At 36.1% G+C, this 21,462-nt stretch overlaps 1 protein-coding gene across 20 annotated transcripts in view; it reads left to right on the top strand.

Moving 5' to 3' along the window:
* LOC129566807 (ATP-binding cassette sub-family G member 1) overlaps nucleotides 1-19,973 on the top strand; it is a 41,764-nt gene extending 21,791 nt beyond the window's left edge. For 10 of the 20 annotated variants that reach the window (XM_055443041.1, XM_055443045.1, XM_055443049.1 and 7 more), the window contains 10 exons: nucleotides 9,517-9,914; nucleotides 10,132-10,424; nucleotides 14,732-14,828; nucleotides 15,187-15,352; nucleotides 15,442-15,487; nucleotides 15,789-16,363; nucleotides 16,461-17,084; nucleotides 17,157-17,257; nucleotides 17,381-17,669; nucleotides 17,816-19,973. In XM_055443041.1, the coding sequence (XP_055299016.1) occupies nucleotides 10,234-10,424; nucleotides 14,732-14,828; nucleotides 15,187-15,352; nucleotides 15,442-15,487; nucleotides 15,789-16,363; nucleotides 16,461-17,084; nucleotides 17,157-17,257; nucleotides 17,381-17,669; nucleotides 17,816-18,024 (2,298 nt within the window). In that variant the 5' untranslated portion in view covers nucleotides 9,517-9,914; nucleotides 10,132-10,233 and the 3' untranslated portion in view covers nucleotides 18,025-19,973. Of the gene's footprint in view, nucleotides 1-7,917; nucleotides 8,022-9,516; nucleotides 10,018-10,131; nucleotides 10,425-14,731; nucleotides 14,829-15,186; nucleotides 15,353-15,441; nucleotides 15,488-15,788; nucleotides 16,364-16,460; nucleotides 17,085-17,156; nucleotides 17,258-17,380; nucleotides 17,670-17,815 lie in introns of those variants that run through there. The other 10 variants (XM_055443058.1, XM_055443056.1, XM_055443059.1 and 7 more) reach the window with 5 other exon arrangements.
* The last annotated feature ends 1,489 nt before the right edge of the window (nucleotides 19,974-21,462 follow it).

The following is a 21,462-nucleotide window of genomic DNA, read 5'->3' as shown; positions in this document are numbered from 1 at the left end:
TACTAGATAGTATCTGTCATGCGCTTCTGCTTGACCTATAATTCACTTTGACAAACACAGGAAATGTATAACAAAATAGATATTTCTGATTCATATATTGATCCATTTTTTTACTCTGATAAGATTCTGACGAAGTTTGGTAACTGAAGTAAAAAGCAATGAAGGTAGTTGTCATTTCAATGAATTTTGAGATATCATTCGTCAATTCTTGAAACTGCTACACCCTTTAATTGAAGCTAGAATATTTTTCTCGTGGATTCAAGTTGATGATCTCAGTTAAAATTTATAAAATTTTCCATTACAAATTGCAAGTGAATGAAAAAAGTCTTTTCCACAAACATATTAATCCATTTCCCACCACATGTTTCATGTCTCAAACGGAAATTGTAATATTCGATAGAATATGACTTGAGAAATAACTCAATTCCGACAACATCTAGTCCCGATCGGTTTAAAAACAGAGAAAAGCCTGAAAAATCATAGCCAAAAATGCGATGCTTTAAATATCTCTAAAGACGCTCGTCCGAATTTGAATCCAAGATTAACACTCAATGAAATATTATAGGGGAATTTAACGCCGATCGATACGGACGACGATACTTCCATTGTTTTTGATATGGTCGCTTCATAATACTGCATGAATTTGATTGAGTATCCTACAGTGGTAATCTCTTCTCTTGATGGACCGTTGTTAACAGCTTCGGCATCTGTTGAGTGGACTACGATTTTATTTTGTTTGTCGATTCTTCCAGCGAATTCTTGGTGATTAAGTGACAAAACGGTGTAGTTGAGCTTACTAGCAGCAATCAATTGGGGACAACTGTCAAGACTTTTGCAGCCCACTGTGCCTAGGATTGTCTTGAGCCGAGTTGAATTGAATTGCAAAAAATATCGCTTGGCTATTTGGCTTCGAATGTTGGCGTAATCACGAACTCCAGGCTCGTCTTTCAATTTATTCAACACACTTGGCACATCCGTTGAAACCACTCACAAAACTCTCGGAATTGTTGTAGTTTTTTCCATCCACTTTACATGTTTGAGCTGGGGAGAAAAACAGAGAATTATTTGAGTACACAGTTAATTTAAAAACAATTCTAATTTGAAGATCAAAGCCTTTGTACTCGAGTGCCACATTTTAATTTCGGGAAAGTGTTTGCACAACGCTTACCATCGACAGATGCAGCTTGCACTGCAACAACGAATACAAACAGGAAAAATATTTCAAATCATCCCATTTTTTTTTTTCAAGTAACACTTTGCAATTGTATCAAAAATGACTCTATTTCCAAGTGTCGTTTTGAACCGAAGTAAAAAAGTAACTCAAATATGTGATGAAGACAACATTACTTCCGTTTATATTACCGTTTCTTTCTTATCACTTGGTCAATGTTTGCACACTGTTGAGATAGTAATATTGTATCTTGCATGTGCTTCTACTTGACGGTCGGTATTTTTTTGTACCAAAATGGACTCATTCAAAAAAAATGCCCTTCTTCAATTGCAAAAATATGGCGTAATATTTACAGACAAGCTGTTTGCATAGCATTAGTAGACGACTTTAACTTGAAGTTTTGGCCACTTGAAAAATTGACCGTAACCGATTTTTTTCTCAAGTTCTTTAATTATTATTATTACTCACAGTCATCCGGTTGCATCTTACTTTCTTGTTGAAAATGTCATCCCTTCACTTCATTCTCCAGCAGAGAATCCTTTCTCTCTTTCAGCCTTTCTTTCCATAATAATATAAGTTTAAGTGCTTATCGTTTGAGTATGTTTAATGGAATCAAAATTGTTTTCCTCGTCACGACTGAATTGAATGATGAAAAAAAAATTCTCCATATAGAAACTGAACTAAATCCATAATCCCTCATAAAATGAACCACAAGTCGACGAGCATCATCTATTTACCGTGGATTTTCACTTGTTTATTTCGACTCAACCATTTTTCCCATAGAAGTTCAAGGCGATTTCTTTATAAATAATTTAACAACGTTCTAATTTCCCTCTATATACAATTTTCGAATTGAAAATGAGTTTAATCGCCAAGCAAAATCCATAAACTTTGCAATGTTGATGCACCACACGCCTGAAGCTGTTTCTCCAACTAACAATTTTAATGAATAATTGTTTTTTAATCGCTTGATATTCGCAGTATACCCCAGTCTAATAGTGAATTTAAATGAATTTTCTTCGACGTTTAAAATATTCGTTGGTTTTAAATCCGTTCCGGCGCTGCATACAACATCTCAAATTCCAAAGTTCGTAATTCTTTGTGGCGTTGGAAAAGTTTCTGAACGCGAATTTATCATCGGTTTGTTCTAGTTTAATGTCGGTTTCGCTGCTACAGTATGACTTTGACTGTAGAAAATTGCTGCCGCAAAAAATCGTTCGGTGGATTTGGTGCAAATTTGAACAGTGTCGCTTCTTTTTAAAAGCATAGAATGCTGCAATGATTCCGATCACTGAAAATCCAATCATTTTTGAAATCTGAATGCATCTCTAGAGACGTTCTGGTCATATGTGGCAAATTCATTTTCAAAAATCGTTCACTTTGCAATTGTTCTGGCACTGAGATTCGAAACTGCTGCGCATTAGTTTTAATCACTGATGGTGGCTTGAAATTTCAATGAGCATTGTTCGTGTATTGGCAAATGGTTATGCGAACTGACAGCTCGGAGTTGTGAACTTGTGGTTAAGTTCAAAACTTTTGTTCATACCCATTCATTTCGGTTGCTATAATCGAGTACGAAAGCGTTGTCACTTCCAACGGCTGTGCTGTTCCGTTCGAAACCATAACTTTACTTCAGAACATGACCAAATTGTGTTGCGTTTTTTCTGACTGCTAATAAATCGTTTTTCGACCACAAAACCAAATACGATAGTCGATGTCTGTGAAACGTTATATATTCTTAGCTGTAAATGAAAATAGCTCAGAGCTTAAGCTTTAACACAGAATTTTTCTACATTGCTTCTGGCTTGCGAATATTAACTTCTTGTCGAGCTATTCGCTCTTTGATGTTAATTAAATCCATTTTATCTTCAACACAATCTTTCGTTGCGTGTATTAAGGTGTTTATCAATTCCATGTCATCTTTGCTATTGTTGATATTGTGACCACCAATACCTAATCTTCCATCACTATAGCTCTGTACTCAGTCTTTGATGAGCGAATTCTGTTGATTCAGTGAGTTTGTGCTGTTTCATTGAGACTTTCAATCCGTCGCACTTAATTCCACCGTCGATGCACGTACACACGGCGCATCCATTACTAGCAGAGAATAAAATTACCCCAACTTGTGATAAACTTTTCGATCGTGCTCACACGTTCGAACTAAAAGCAGAGCAAAAATAAAATCACATTGACCTTATTCAAGGCAACTCAGCAAATATTTGCATGAAATTCAATTCGATTCCCAGATCTGGTCGGGCGTCTATTAATACGGATGCTAATACTTGCACGTGTAGAACAAATATTTCCCTTTTTTTTATTGCGCATTACGTTTGGATGCACTTTACAAATAAAACGAATCTCCAAATGAGAAATTAACTACTGGACGACTAGCTTACGAGAGAAACCAACGATATTTTGCTAACGAACGAATTCACTTCCAACTGCTTTTAATTTGTTCATCGTGACTTCTTTTTACATTTGTTTGCATACAGAGCTTCATTAAGATTTCTTGTTATTCTTCTGTGCGTGGGTTTTGGCCAAATTTACTTCCTCTTCCAGCTAGTTTCTTGGTTGCTTTATGCGCATTCGATTACAAAGCATAAAAATAACTTAAACAAAAGTATCATTATCGAGCAAACGACTCGATCATTATACTTATCTCGACTCTGATCTGCCTTAATGACAATCTTTAAAATGACACTCACTGGCCATTCTCCGAAGCATTCTTCCCGAAATTCGTGGAACTTGGCAGTAAAACTATAAATAGTTTCATTACATTCAACTTCAAAATGAAGATAAATTTTTCAAAATAATTCTACGAAGTTAGAAGTGTCTGAAGGCAAAGAAAAACGGTTATCGGACGTTCATCATTTTTTATGACAACCCGATTAGAATCAATTCTGATGCAGTACAAACTGTCTGATGACGTTTATTTGCTTCATGTTTACGTTTCAAAGACGTCGTTTTTATCGTGAGTATTGTGACAACGGGTCGTTTGATTTGTGTCTATTTCATTTTATAAAAACGCTAAAGCGGATCTAGTTTCTGTGGCGGCAGAAAATTTTCCGCGAGTGATGATATTTTGTCGCGTTTTATAGATATAACTTTCTAGTATTTTATGTAAAACGAGAGATTATATTTTATTTGTATTTTCTCTGAAAATGTTCAATCTCGTATAAATATTTAAAAATACGGAAATATAATGTTCCAAGTTGGAGTTTTCCAAACCGCATATCGATTTTGTTATTGTTGCCTAATAATATGCTACCTAACCGAAACCGTTTGGTTAGCAAATGTTGCACGGGCAAATGTGAAAAAGCCATTTGTGTGTATATTTATTTGGTGATGTCAATCGCACGGTCTATTTCTGTTCAACAAAATGGATGTAAAATGTGGTTGATTTATATGTAGGTGGTAAAATATAGTCGCTTCATTTTGTCGAGCTGTAAATAAATTTTCCCATTTCCGGCATCGGATTTCCATTTTCAGTTGACTATTAGAACTGTGGGCTGAACAAAATTTTAACACTCACATTAAATATGTATTTGATTTTAATCTAGTTTTATTTCGATATGAGCACAAAGCTGTGACGATTCACAGTGTGCTGCGTAGCAGAGGAATGACATCTTTTGTATGAGTGTGTGTATTTGTATATTCGGAGCATTTACCGGAAAATTCGCAGAATGATTCGATTAATTTTGCAATTCAATCTCACTCTCTCTCGCTGCTCAAAAGTAATTTCGCACGAAACAAATCGAAAAATGAGAAAAGTTCATTAAATTCAAACTCCCAGTAACATGTCCCATTTTATATGTAGTAATTGAAAAGTGGAACTGGTTCGTCATTTGTCGAAATGCAAACAACACTCGCCGGAGTTCAAGTTGTTTCATTTTGATTAGAGTGCCCATTGAAGCAATTGCAAAAAAAAACTGTTCAAGCACTGATGCGTATGACACAGTTGACATTAATTGAGAAAAGAGCTGACTTTGATACTTCAATGATGGTTGATTGAAACAAAAAAAAAGACACGAATGAAGGGGAAAATAGTGCTGCATCAAGTTGTGAGAAAAGCCGTTGATGTTTGTCGACTTTCACTTAACCCCTTTTTGATTTTTTTCTGTACACAAGTGATGGGAATTTTCCTGTTTACCACAAAAGCGCCGCACGATCCCAAATGTGAATATCCGCAGATGAAAACCACCACCACATCAGTGACAGTTCAATTAAAATCGATTTTAGCCTTTGCTGCACATGAACTAGCTCATAAATCATTTTTCTGCGGTCGGATGGCACATAGGGGTATTGCAACTACCATAAAATATATGTATTTCATCAAGTTTATCAAGCTCTTTCCAAGTTTATGCATAGTGTTGAACTTTTGTTCAAGCTCTACCATCGAAATGTACAGTAAAATAATTTACGGGCACGACGTAAGATGGCGTTTTTTCTGGTCAAAAAAGTTGCAATATCCCTTTGGGATGGCATATCAGAGAGAGAGAGAGAGAAAGAGAGAGTGTGCTTGAGTTCAATGCATGTTGATTCTATTTCCATGGGATCGAGTTCAATGTACAGGTACACACCGATTCCTGGTGCTGCCTTCGTTTTTATTGCTTTAATTATTCAGAGAGACGCGCGCGTTCTCCGCAACGCCGATATGATCTACTTCATATTGAATTCTCCATTACTGTGCCATACAAAGTATAGGTACTATTAGTACGTACTAGTATTTATGCTCCATCATCCGTTGCGAATCGTAAAAGTTTCAAATTAAATTTAATCCTCACCCGTAAGAATTGACACAGACATGAGATCAAACACAAGCCTATCACAACAAAAGCAGCACAAATACACTCGATGCTTGATAAAAACCTGAACCGGTACGCTATATCAGGGCTCAAATTGTGAAACAGAGTCGCACAAGAGTAAACAATTTGGTTCCATTGAAAAGCTGGATTTATCTTCAGGCTTCATTCTGTGACAAAGGAAATTCATAAATTATTTTGATTTTCAGTTCCAAAAATGACGTTTAAAGGCTTTTTTCGGAACGGATTTCCTCAAACAATGTCAGATTTGGGATCCATTAGAACGTAATAACATCATGGTGCGGCTGTTGACACTATATTTTCCTATATTTCGAATTGGCGCGCTGTGTAGTTCCGATTTGAAATGTTAAATTACATTGATGTGCCCTTTGAAATTGGGGGCGCTCGCGTCGCCTCAAATGACTTTGACGTTCAACAGCCGCCACACTTTTACAACTTTGTTGTTTTGTTGCCTGTGATAAGTTGACAAAGAGCTGCGTAAAACAGGGCATAAGCATATAAAGTAAATATTATTCAGAAAATAATACCCACAATCACAGCACAGCGTCTGACATGCGTATATCTGAGTATGGTGTTTCCCATTTGAATTAATTTTCCATCGAAATGATAATAAATTCATGTTTCCAGGCTCCATTGCTGTAATCGTCGTCGTCGTCGTCGTTATTACAAGGACATTGTAGGCATTAGCACAGGCAAAACGTTCAAGAACCACCACGTCACCACCATAACAATGCCATAATTACCGTTTCTGCATATAAGCTTGGAACACACCATTTTTCGATTATTATAACACAAATGAAACAATTTCCAGTTTTGGTATTATGTTTCATGTCAATGTCGACAACAGTAGTGTGCTCACCACAGTTCAGCTGTAATGCACGTATGCGGTACATTATTTTTTCATTTTTGTTTCGAGGAAAGAAGTTTTAAACACACTCAATCATGTTTTTTTATTCTCTCTTTCGCTCTCATGCCGCAATTTCCACATTTTAATATCCTGATTTGTCTGGATGTTGAACATAGTAATCGTTATCATTTAAAAACTTCAAATCGCATGCCGCATAAGCCGCAGCTTCCAGCAACAAAAGAAGAAAGTTCTCTTCGTTTCGTGTAATATTTTCCAAAAGATTTACTTCGGCATCGACATCCAGTTTTGCTTGAGAAAAGCTTTTAGTGAGATGGGAGTAAATGAACGCTTTTTTTCTCCATTTTCATGATAAATTACGCTCGAGGAAAAAAATATCCATAATATTGGGATATATTTCTCCACAACAATGAATGCAATTGGTTGGCATAGCCAGTGTAATTGTGATGTTGATTATGAGCTTCCTGTTGTGCATTTGATTACCATTGACTCAAACAATGCGAATGAATTGAAACCAAAGAAAAATTCATTTTTTCCAGTTTCATCCACACTCGCATCAATGTTCGAAAAGGGCAAGCCTGTGGCGTGCAATTTTTTCTCTGCTCCTGCAGTTACCCTGGGCATCGGCTAAATGATCATGTATTTTCAGTGGGGCATAAATTTCGCCATTTCCCTTTCAATTTTCACATTTCCACACATCCAAGCATCCAGTTTCATAGTTCCACACCGCATCGTACTCGCATCGTTAATGCCACTGAACATGAGTTTTATTAGTGTACGGTTTTCCAAAGGATAACACCCAGTTCCACAATAATTTTTGCGGCTTTTATTAATTGGAATAGGAACATCGCGTTTGGGTAATAAAACTGACCATTCTAAATTAGCGTTGTCATCGAAAAACCAGTACAAATACAAACATACACAAACAAATAAACGCGTTTGGGTAATAAAACCGACCATTCTAAATTAGCGTTTTCATCGAAAAACCAGTACAAATACAAATATACACAAAAAAATAAACGATATGGATTCGATTGGCTGTTTATTATTTAGTGCCATACGATATTGCTCTGGACATGTGTAGCCGTTTTTAATGGGAAATTAAAAAAAAACCGTTTTTTTGTTCGAATTTCTGTTTCTGTACCATATTAATGAATTGAATGTGAGTTCCTTTTTCCTAAATTACACACATTAGAATTGTTGTGCTACTGCTCTTTTCTCTCTCTCTATCTCCCTCTTTTTATCGCTCTCTTTCGGTGCGACCATAATTACATTTGCTTTATGGGCTTTTTGCATAGTAAAAAACCGTCTTCCTAATGGAACATTTTCTCGGTATAATCATTTGAACCGAGGCAACATTTTCTCGCGCTTCAAATAACCTATTCAAGCGCAACGACGCCCGCTCTCTGCCACTACCGTTACCGTTGCCAGTGCCACCGTTGTCGCTGTTGCAATGTTTGAATGCAAGTGTGAATGGAAAGCAAATTGCATAATATGCATTAAGTTTAATGGGCTGAAAATTGTTGGAAGTCGTGCAAGTGGTGCACAAACAATAACAAGCGTCGATGGGAAACAAGTGCATATAAGTTATGGCATGTCATAAAAATGAATGAACCAAAAGAGTGTATGCAATAAACTCATTTGCTTTTACCTCTTTCTCTGCCATCCCGGCCTTCCGAGCAATTCGCAGTGAATTGCATTCCATTTCCGTTATTTATTTTGCACCGTTCTCTTTCTTGTCGATAACGTTTAATGATTGTACATGTATCCCATGTCAAGATTTAAATGTCGCGCGCACGCTCGTTTACTCGCTCAAAGACGATTTCACCGAAAAGCGCTCGTAAATTATTGCACCTACAGCAAAATTAGAACGAATATTTATTCACAAATGAATTAAATCAATAAATCGCAGCTGAATACACATTGCATGTATGAGCTAGTGTCGACTAGTAGCAGAACATGTTTAATGAACCGATGTCAAGTGGCAGCTCGATGAATATTCACTGCAAAGTCAAAAATCGATGCGGTTACAGTTCAGCAATCACATACACCACGTATCTTCCCACACTCAATTGTACACATCAGCGATATTAATGCAACACATATACATGCACACCCGAATGCATGGGTAGGTCGATAAATTGAAAATTCGAAAGAGAGAGAGAGAGAGAGAGAGAGAGAGAGCAAAGGAACCTCGTACTCTAAATAGCTTATTGCTTGCCATTTGCATTAAATGGCATTATAGTGGTGCGACCGGCGAGAGAGAGAGAGAGAGAGAGAGAGATGTTCAATGCGTAGGTTGTGGTCGACGTCATACCGATCATAATTGATTGAATTGTGACCGAAAATGACTTAACCACCGAAACTTATGCACACCAACCATCATTTGCAACCGAAACGCACCAGCCACGGGAACAAACACTACGTTCCGCTGGTAGAACGATATACAGAATTGTTGCTAGCGAAAGAACAAAATTGGGAGTAAAAGCATGAAAACGGTAGAAAGGAACAAAGGAGAAAGGTGGAAAATGGAATGGAAGAAAAGAAGAGCGGAAGTGAAAAATCAATTTTTATATTCATAAGCTAGTTTTATTGATTCAATTTTCCAGCTTTTATTGGAAAAAACTAATGGTTTCATAATTTTTTTGCTTTTTCAGATAAAATCCCGAGCCACAGCACAACGCAAAACTCTAACGGATTGGCGATAAAATATGCTTCGAGTATGCAAATTTAAATCAACAAAAAAGACGATATAATCAAAATCGCAACGACTAGTTAAGCGTTATACGAGCCCAATGCGCAGTAAAACAAAATCTCACTTGAATCTCGCACGTTCATCAGATCGAAAGCCCTAAAGCTAAAAAATAAACGAAAAAAATCGATGAATCGTCAAACATTTCAAAGCTATTCATAGTTACTGCACTCGAATCAAACTGCCAACAGCTTTATGTGCTCGGTGAAACTTGCCCATCTCACCATCTAAATGAAAATATATCGAAAATGTGATAGAGTTTTAAGTTTAAAAAAAAAGTTATTTGAGAATCTACTGATCAATGTAAGCAGTTTTATCGCTTTTAGAAACAGTAATTTAGTTTACAGAGAATATTATCTGCTCTGGGAATTGCCCCAGATTTTTTTTTATGAATTTAACGTTCAAAGTAATTTGCTCATTTTTCTCTTTCTTTTTTTTTTTCTCTCATTTTTCATTTTTCAATTTTTTACCGTATTCACTAAACCATCTTTTGCTTTCTCTCCAATTCTTCCCCATACAGAACAATCTACTTTTACACTGAACCCAACGGTGTTCAAATTAACCACACATACACTACATTTTCTAATAAAGAATCCATACGATTGAATGAACGGTGTTCAAAATGGTTGACTGTAATGTGAATCAACCGATGATAAACGATAAGGAAAAGGAGAGTACAGTGAATATGGACATAATACTGCCAATCGCATCAATATCAACAACAGCACCAAATCTACAGATATCAGTATCGCAACAATCACCCCGATCATCGCCACCAGTTCTATTGGACAACTTTAAAAATGAAAACACAACGTAAGTGCATATGCACCTAGAAACAAAAGTGCAACCGTTCACACGAATACACGTCCAACAAACACACAGATAACACATTTGCGATTGTGATATGTCAATCGTGTGATATGTATGAATAGGTGTGATAGAATAAAAGTGAAGAAGAGAATAAAATGGGTCAAAATAGTTAAGGATGTCAGAAGTTCAATTAATATTCAACTCAATTAGTTTGTGCACGCTCATGAGTGCGTCGCTTGCAACTGGTCGTTTATGAGAAGCCCCATTCCATATTTCCATCGCAATCGTTTACACAATAATTGATTTTATATCAAATAATTGGAATGGTTAATTGTTGCTAATATTTGTACAGAACATGAATGGCTGTTCCATCAAAGTGATCAGCCATTTGCGTGATATTCGCGATTGAATTCGACTTATCGAATCATCTAGAGAGTGAAAAAAGCGTCACTTGTCTAGATTGTGTGAATAAACTGGTGACATGACTGGCGAGTCATGCTGATAGAGTCGCAATGCGTGTAGAAGACGATTACTCGCTTAATTGTGCGATGGCGGCGGTGTTTTCATTCATTTCTTCGTTTCACTCAATGTCACATACAATCCACATCACACAGTAAAAATCGAAATAGCGAAGCGAACACTTAATGAAAATTTATCGTGCAGACAACGAAATTATATCCATTTATCTAGTCGGTTTTGATACTAGGACTTAAGTTCTCTCTGTCAGCTTTTTTTCGCACTTTACTCATTGCTCGCTTTGTTTTTTCGCTTGCGAATTAATTCACGATAAAAAGCAATTATCATGTGTTCTTCAACATCACAGCGGATTTTTGTGTTGTTTGGCCTTGACAATGAAATGGGCACAAAATGTGACAATCTTGCAAAACACTCGACCGTTCGTCGGCTTCCATAGTTGACTATGCGTCGCTAACAATAATACAATCAAAAGCTTAATCATTTTTGTTTGATAGTGGGCAACGTCACTGCCACCGCCGTCGGTACACACTCACCTTTTGTTCAGAATTTGCGCAATACATAATTTACCATTCAAGCCCGTCATTCACATTTTTCTTTGTAATAAAGCCATTAGAAAATTGAAAATGGCATAAGGCTAAACTACGTGTTGGGCGCAGCAGTTTTAATCTCCAGCACAATGTCATGGTTTGTGCAATGAAAAATGACATGTTCAACACAACAAAAAATCACATACTCTCATCGCAAGCACCTGATAGCATCTCAAAAATAATTTTCTCTCCATTTCGCAGTTGATAGCTGACACTTTTCAGTCTCGTCCTCGAAACGACCGCAAACAGCAAGAGGGAAATATGTGTCCAAACCAAACCAGATGATAATCATTCATGGTCGAATTTTGCTTGTCATGGCACTACGAAAACTAGCAACAAAAACCATAGTCGACAGCAAAAGTTATCGAAATGTCCACAATATTTCAATTTTAATTTAAAAAAAAAAACCGAAAATTGGCGCTACTGATTTTTACCAAGCGAACAATTAAAATTGCATGCAATAGAGCAAACATCCGAGAAAAAGTAAATTTCCAACGAATTTGATTGAACACATTTTACGTCCTTTTCCGTTAGCGCTCTGTTTCATTTTTTTTTCTGCGCCACTTCCGCTTCCAAGTATAAATATAGTCTTTATGAGCTTCGAAAAGCGAACATTTCTTATTGCTCCATTCCTCGAGTTTACTAGGGTTTCAATGGTTCAGCTCATTTACCATTCTTTCAGTATACTTCGTTCAAAGTTTTGTGCTGAATTTGATTGATTCTTCGAAAATGGTTTCTCTACGACTATGAAACAAGGAAATATGAAAAAAAAACATCCCCACTTTGCGCACAATTTCTTCTTTTTCTTTTCAATTTCGTTTTCCTTGATGTAGGGTTGCGTCGGAGAACAAACGATTTGAATGGTTCAAGAAGAAGTCGTTCAATTTCAAAAGACATTTAACAGGTCGACGATGTTTATGTTTAGCAAAAACGTGCCTTTGAATCCAAAGCTTTGGTTGAAAAATTAATAAGAGTATGTTGAAGGAAAATTCCTCATGAAAGTACATCTACTGCCATCGCACCATCATCAAATGGTGGTCACCATAAAAAAATCCGATGTCAATATAAATTTCTCTCTTACGTTCCATAAAAATCAATAACCTGAAAAGAAAAATCACATAATCAAGTCGAATTCCACAAAATGAATATCCTATGTGGATGTGTGTGTGTGTTTCTTTCCGCTTCAAGAATTTATACCGTTGGTTTTTTTCATGGTAACTGCTTTCGCATTGGCAAAAATGGTGGCACTCCTGTCGTGCAGACAAAACATACGTGTGTGCCGAAAACGTGGAATATAAATTCACCCAATTTTCACGTGTAAAAATGTTATGTTTTTGCATGCAAATTTTCATTCCATGTCTAACCTAATTATGTGCGCCTAACGTCGGTTGGCATGGTGGTTGGTTTAATGAATGTAAAGCATGTTTTAAACGCTTCTTCAGCGTTTGCAACGGTGATTTCTATGAATGCGAGCAGGAGAGTGCGAAGTGCTGATTAGATACACACGCGGTGGGTCCACATACATACACGTAAATTTATTATTTGATGTGTGCAAGGGCGGAATGAAAATCGTGTGCGGGAGTCGACAAACGACGCCGGTCATAAAAAAATCACATTATTTAATCATACAAAAGTCAGCGGAAATTATTAGCTGACAGTGACACACACACACACACACACGTGTGCACTATTTCGCGCACAATTTCTTTTTTCTTTCGGAAAAAATGGAACAAGAGTCAAGTGCGAATCATACGTATTAATAAATAAAAATGCCATTGCACAGAGAATTTCTGGTTCATGGTTCATTTCCATGATTGTTGGTGAAATGTGCGGCGAAAAAAAAACACTGCGTTCTCTAAAAAAACCACTCGGCGCTTTCCCAACCGAAATTCCTTGTGAGCAAATGAAATTGTCAATAAGGAAGTTATATTGCGATAAATTCCGCTTTTTTGCTTCTTTCTCTTTTTCTCTCTCGTTGTTCGTTCGTAACGTTAAGATAGGAGAGATTTGTTTTCGGTTTTTGATTGGATTACGAACGAGACGATTCTGATTTTCGTGGAAAAGTATGTTTTCCACCAAACAAAAGCATTTTAACGTTGAGAGACTTTTGTTGGAATGTAAACAGCGTGTAATACACCCCATACACGCCATGTTTGGGTGCTTCAGTGTGTATAAACGTCTGAGTCTAAATGGCAAAATTGATGTGTACACTTTTTGCGATAGCAAAGTGGCAGCAAATTCGATATGTTTATACTAAACACGGTCGATTGAAAGACCTAAAAATGGGCTAGATAGTATTTTTGTTTTCATACTTGGACACTTTTTTGGTGTATTTTTCTTCGCCTTTTTTTTTCTTTCGGTGTCAGTTTCTCCCAAATGACTATTCATCAACAAATACAAACACACATTGGACACTTTAGCAAAAGTGCTTTTTGAAGGAACGAAAGAGCGTACGAACCGAAGAACGAACACGATAACAAGAACGAATTCAGTAACAGCAACAACAAGAATCAAACATCAAGAAAAACGAAACAACAAGATTTATGTTTGTTCTCACCCGCTCCCTATTTTCCATGTTTCACTTCGTGATATCTACACTTAACATGAGCAAATAAGCTTTGCAACTTGGAAGTTCTATCGATGACACTGGCCGATGTGTTGTTGTGGCCTGGTGGCATAGATACCAACCGACAGTGCGATAGAATTTTATCGAAAATATCGGAAAAATATTTACGAGCTAGATAAATTTTACTTAAGAGTTAAAACCACATAAAGCACGCATTATGTGAGTATACGATATTTGAGAGTCGTGTTGCGGTTGATAAATTTCGCATACAATGTCATTTCATAAATGGGTGCAATTTTTTCTTCTCCTTCTTTGGTACCGCATGGAATTCATTTCTCACGACAAAGTGTATATAACACATCGTCTGATGTGTATGATTCATCGACAACTAGTGGCAAAATTATGGCAACCAAATATGTATACATTTCCTAAATGAAATTGATATCGTACGGATGGATCTTTAACTTGATTAGATTGTTTTCCCTTCTCTTTTGTAAATAAAAACCTCCGATGTGGGGCTTGAAACTCATTTCCATTCGAATGGGAAAATGCTGATGCAGACGAATGTTTTATGCGTAATTTATTATTAAAAAAAAAACCAAAAGTATAAATTGCTTTCAATTGGAAGCTTTCTATAGATCGAAAGGTTAGGTAAATATTTGTTTTTTTCTTTCTTGCAGCGGATCACAACACAATCTTCATGTGGAAAATTACAATGGCCATGGTTACGCCAAGAAAGTGCACAACAATAGCCCGACCACGCAGAAAAAGAATATGGTGAGCAAAAAAAGCAGTCAATTTACAGTCTGAGGAGGTTTGTTTTGTTCAACTCTGGTTTTTTTTCTTTGGCCAATGAATTTCAATGGGGAAATTTGCTTTTATAAACAAACCCCAGAAAAATTGCTTTTTTAAATCGTCTATTTGGATACGTCAAACGTCGACTGGTAACGTCATAAAATAATCCAAGTAAACAACCATTTACTTGTTTCTATGAAAAGTCTCAAGTATAAACGAAATAAAATGCCTAAAGTGAACAATTCAACGCAAACTCTACCGCGAGCAGCACAGCTTGATTGCAGCGGTATTTTGTCAGCAGCCTAATACTAAATTGTTTATTCTATTGATTTTCACGTAGCAGGTGACGTTAACAAATCTTCCGAAATGGCCTCCAGTTGATGTAGCCTTCAACGATATTAAGTTCTCCGTGTCAGAAGGAAGACGACGAAGCGGATATAAAACAATATTGAAAGGCGTCAGCGGATTATTTCGTTCCGGTGAACTGACTGCAATTATGGGACCGAGTAAGCAATATTTTACTTTGTATTCAATATGATGTATATGCGAGACACACTCTCACACATTTTAATACGATTTAATTTCCATTTTAAAGGCGGGTCCGGAAAATCAACACTGTGTAACATCTTGGCTGGATATAGGTTGGCAATTTAATCTGTATTCATTTCACATCTATTTTGCATAAGATAGATTTTGCTTATTTTCTATCCAATTTTCATATTTTCCATACTTTTTTCGGAATTTCATTTATTTTCTCGTTAAGTTTCATTGATGTTCGTATTTGTTTGATGTTTTTGCCTATCGTTGTTGCTATTCCTTTATTTAAAAACGTTTTTTTTTTCATCAATTCGCAAACTTTCCCATATTTTATTCATTTCTCAAACTTTTTTCTCCTTTATTTTTCAAAACGTTCATATTTTCTATTCTACATTTCCATTCCAGGACATCGAATGTAAACGGTACGGTGTTCATCAATGGCAAAGAGCGAAACTTGCGTCGATTTCGTAAGCTATCCAGTTATATCATGCAAGACGATTGTTTAATGCCCCAACTAAGTGTCAAAGAAGCCATGCTGATATCGGCGAATTTAAAATTGGGCAAAGAAATGTCAATCGAAGCGAAAAAGTTGGTGGTTACAGAGATTTTGGAGGCATTAGGTTTAAGTGAATCGATCAGTACGCGAACAGTGGATTTGTCTGGTGGTCAACGTAAGCGTCTATCAATCGCATTGGAATTGGTCAACAATCCGCCGGTGATGTTTTTCGATGAGCCAACATCGGGTTTGGATAGTTCATCGTGTTTTCAATTGCTGTCGCTGTTACAGACATTGGCTCAAGGTGGACGAACCATTGTTTGTACGATTCATCAGCCGTCAGCGCGTCTATTTGAGAAATTTGATCATTTATACATGTTGGCCGAAGGTCAATGCATATATCAAGGGCGTGTAGGTGGTTTAGTGCCGTTCCTTGCCTCATTCGGTTATGTCTGTCCATCGTATCACAACCCCGCCGATTACGGTAAGCCAAACCATTTCATACAAAAAAGCGAAGAAAAAAAAATCAATTTGAAAAATGCGAATTCGGTTCAATCAAATTTTTCTTGGAATCATTTCAGTGATGGAAGTTGCAAGCGGTGAATACGGTGATGCGGTGCCAACACTAGTGATGGCTGTAAATACATACAAAAATGCAAACGCCGTGCTATTGACGGAGAATGAGATCGGCATCCAATTACAAGGAATATCAAGCGTATCAAAAAACATTGCCAACGATATCAGCAAAGCAAAGAATGACAAAGCCAAAATTCGAACATCCATATCGGCCGCACGAACACAAGACGATTTGACATATTCAAAACATAGTAACGTTGACCATACATTGATTAATTTATCGAATAACGACGATTCATCGTCACAGAATAAAGTGTCGAATGAAGTGTGCACGACATCGCTGCTGGATTCACACGACAGTGTTGTTACATTACCGAATAAGCACACATTTCCCACATCGAGCTGGAAACAATTTTGGATTCTGTTGAAACGTGCATTCAAAACCATTTTGCGTGACAAACAATTGATGCACATGCGTTTGGCGGCTCATGTGATTGTCGGCACGATCATCGGCATGATTTATTATGACATTGGCGGCGAAGCCAGCAAAGTCTACGATAATCTCGGTTGCACATTCTTTACCATGCTCTTCACCATGTTCACCGGAATGATGCCAACGATTTTGACATGTATTTAAACCGTTAGATTGAATTACCCTCATGATATTAACTTTTTGTTTATTTTTTGTGTACAATTTTCAGTTCCACAAGAAATGGGAGTCTTTGTTAGGGAGCATTTGAATTACTGGTATTCATTGAAAGCATTTTATTTTGCCAAAACTGTTGCCGATATGCCATTCCAAGTAAATACTACACTTAAACATTAATTTGAGCAATTGTTAATCGAATTTGAAGTGAAAATTGATAGAGCCACCCATGAAATTATAAGCTCAATGTTCAAATAACAACCATTTTTTTCATCTCAGCTTTTATTTTCCGGAGTATACGTGATAACGGTGTATTACTTGACGTCGCAGCCTATGGAATTACAACGGATATCAATGTTTGTGTGCATTTGCGTCTTAACATCTCTGGTGTCGCAGAGTCTTGGATTGCTTATTGGCGCCGGGCTAAGTGTTGAGAGTGGTGTGTTTATTGGTCCAGTCGCAACCATACCGACCATTTTGTTCTCAGGATTCTTCGTCACATTCGACACCATCCCCAGCTACTTGAAATGGCTCACCTATGTCAGTTACTCGCGATATGGCTTTGAAGGTATAAATTTCAAAATGATTAGAAAACTGGATTCAAATCGGCTTGAAAAAAAAAATACTTCCAAGCTGATGAATCGCTTCGAAGTTTACTGAAAAAAACATTTTTTCAACCAAAATTTATCCAAAAATTTGTCTTTCGCATTCCAGGAGCGGTGCTGTCAATCTACCAAGGTCGGGAAAGACTGAAATGTTCACAAATGTACTGTCATCATCGTGATCCGAAAAAAATTCTCGATATGCTATACATGACCGATGCAGAGTACTGGATCGATGTGGTGGCATTAACCACAATTTTCATCGGCCTTCGTATCATCGCCTACTTTGTGCTGCGTTGGAAAATCTACTCAATTCGATAAATCGTTCCATTTCACATCACCAATTTTCATCGTTCAACAATATATTATTTTATGCCCCGTGTCCTTTTTTAAGTCACAATGTGCGATGCAATCAGGCGCTGTGCAATTATTTTATTACATGTGTAACGAAGGGAATGAAGAACCTTGTATCTGTGTAATCTTTTAATTTTAAATATGTGTTTTTTTCTTCTTTGGTTTGTCTAAATAGCTATGGTTTCTATTTTACGATACATTGGTGTGCTTAGAATAAGTAATAACTACTTATTTTGTACTGCTTCAATTATTTAGGTTAGTTCAATGGATAAATGGTTCAATACATTTTTTCCGGTGTAAAAGTGAGAAATAAGAGAGTGTAATAAGCCAGACATTTGCCAAAATTTCAAGCATTTTTATTTATTGCCAAGAAAATCGTATTTTAGGTTCTGTTTTTTTTTGTTCGTCCGCGTGAACGACGATTGATATAGACAATATTGTAGTTGTTTAGAAAGGAAAACATTTGGATGACAAATTTCAATCAGGATGATGTTTTAGTATTTCATAATTTGTATAGAATCTCAACGGATACTCACTCGTTATCACTGCAGATAATGACTGTTTGAACAATTATTATCGATCGAATGGGAGAATTGGACCTAACATGATTCAATTTGCATCCATTGTTAATTTTGTCCACGCTGTGAGTGTTGCATGCGACTGGATGTTGACAATTCTAAAATGATATGCGATTCGATTAGATTAGCCTAAACTAATGTATGTATCAACAGCCGAAACTCAATAGTAGAACACGCTACATTTCCGCACACATGTCAATCGATTCATTTTTTTCATTCAGTTCAGCCAATTCCGATTCTAATGATTAACGATTAAAATTTGTCAATTTCGGTTCTAACAACAATAGACAGTTAAAATAATATTAAATCTAAAGAAATCGAATGGGCAGCTCAAATGCTTATAATCAAATTTTTACAAACACAACTGATGGATCATCTTATGAATTAATTTGACCAACAGACAAATCTTTTGAAACGAATCGAAAATGAGAGAGATTCTGTGATTCAAAATAATACAACTTATGATGTAATTAATATTAATTGATTATATTATCAAAACACAAATACATAACAAAGCGACAGAATTATTATTACTCAAAGTGTACTAACAACTGAACCCCAAAATCGTTTTAACCGACCGAGAAAGTTAACACAAAAATAAAGATGGACAAAAAATGAACAATTGAATAGGAATAACCACAACAAAATAGATGTTTTTACTGTAATATTTAGCGTATAGTAAGGCGGATTATTTGTATGAATACAAAATAGAACGGTGTATTTGACCACCAAAATGCTCAAGAGATATAAAGCTTAAACGGAAAACACCTGTCATGGCATATGTTATGTTGTAAGCCTGTAATTTCCCAGCTCCAACTCATAAATAAACTCAGTCTTAGTCATCCAGTTAGAATGGAATCTCTCCCCAGTCGAAGTGTTTGCATTTGCAAAACATTCAAATAAAATAGTGCGCATTAAATCATTTCCGATTTTGCCTTGGATCAACTCAACCATATTATGGAATTATAAGTACATTTTTAAACATTCTCAAAAACCCTTTTTTGTCCCACAATATTTTCGATCAATTTTTCGCCTCAAATTCAATTAAAACCAACTGCAGAAAATTATACAAAGGAAACTACACAAAAAAACGACCAATTGAAAAATCAATCAGACTCTCAGTTCATTGACCGATAAGATTAGAAAAAAAAGAAGATAAAACCTCTCGAAACAAAATCATCAAGATAAAAGAAATAAATCATGACAAACAAGTGATTTCGTCGGAACAAACCAATTTCAAATTTCGTTAGTAATTAAATACAAAATTTATATGTAAATTTTTAGTATTAATGACAAAATGGTAAAATAAAAAAAAGAAAAGAAAAAAACAGAAAAAAACAACAACAATTATATTTTTTTCTCCGCATTAATTTTGCAGTAGAACTTTTTCAGGGGAGTCGTTCACTATGTCAACCAATTGAATTTAATGTTGAATACATTAGTCAATGCTTGTTTGTTTTCTTGATTTAATATGCTCAGAAGGATTGTATAAAACATAATAGTTTTTTTAGTTTTGTTATTTTGCTTTACATTTTGAGAGAATTTTCTTATTCTGGTCAAATATATTCGATAGCTTATTTCAAAGCTATCGCAATCATCATTCGATTTTCAAAATATCGAACGGTAAGTGTAATTAGCAAGTGAGAATTTTGTTGGAAGAAATTTATTTACGGTCGCCTTGATTTGATTTGATTTGATTCGATTGTCAATCGTTTGAATCTCAGTTTCTTCTCAATAGTTCAAATTCGATATTTCTGAAATATCAAGAAAGTTTCATATAGTTACAATCGAAAAAAATATCACCAAAGCTGTCCAACATACTTAAGTGTAGCATAATAACGTCGGAAATTAGTCGCCTGGCTTCTGTTCACATTACTTACATTCTTTGATCATGCTTTCTCTTCCATTGTCAATAAATATTTAGTAACTCATTTATGTAGTATAAATGACATCACTAAATCATGCCGAATTTTCGATTCAAATGACCATGATCTCAAAATGGTTTTAAATAAATTTGGTAATGTGATTTTCTCTTTAGCAAGAATTTTAACCGATATTTTTGAATTGAACTCTGAAGTTGCTCAGAAGAGAGCAACTAACCGCGATGAAGTGTATACCTTTGACATCGTTGCGAACTCAACGAAATGTCACCAACGTATACAGCAAGCATTTGCATAGTAGCAGTAATCAGCTTGCATTTGTTTAACCTGCAGACATCTTGATAGACGATAGACAAAAAAACGATTCCATTTCAGCGGAAAAAGCAACGACGAACAGGTAAGAGTTGAACATTTTTCATTTATTTTGATGTTAACCTCAGAATGTTCTACAATTCTGTCCCAAATGTGACAATTAAATTGAATTTTCATAAAAGTTGATGATAAATAATTTCTGCGGCACAAATTAATGCGCATATTCTCTATGCGTTTTTTCCTTTGTTACACACGCGTGAAACATGTGCATTTAGTCGATTTTCTTTTTGATTTGTAATTTTCGATGTTTCTCTTGAATTCAACAGATAATGAATTTGTTCAAAGGTGTTTCTGATAGATGCTGTAAGCGCAAGCCAAAGTCGAAAAAAGTTGAAGTCAAACAAGAGCCTGTCATTAAGGAGGAACCCAATGAAGATGATGGTGTCTCTTACATATCGCGGCCGAGAATTGATGGACAATATCGAGCGAATTATGAAGGACCGGCGGACTTTGCATGTGACTTCGATGGGATAAAGAATGAGATCAAATGCGAAGAAAGCGAGAAGATGGGCAAAGAAAAGGACTCGGCATCATTTGAACGATCGAACGAGAACACCGCCAATGATGATGACAAC

This window comes from Sitodiplosis mosellana, unplaced genomic scaffold, assembly GCF_009176505.1.
Source record: "Sitodiplosis mosellana isolate CC-2019 unplaced genomic scaffold, AAFC_SMos_1.0 Smas_scaffold_5, whole genome shotgun sequence".
Taxonomy (NCBI): Eukaryota; Metazoa; Arthropoda; class Insecta; order Diptera; family Cecidomyiidae; genus Sitodiplosis; species Sitodiplosis mosellana.
This window is presented reverse-complemented; position numbering and strand designations above follow the sequence as displayed.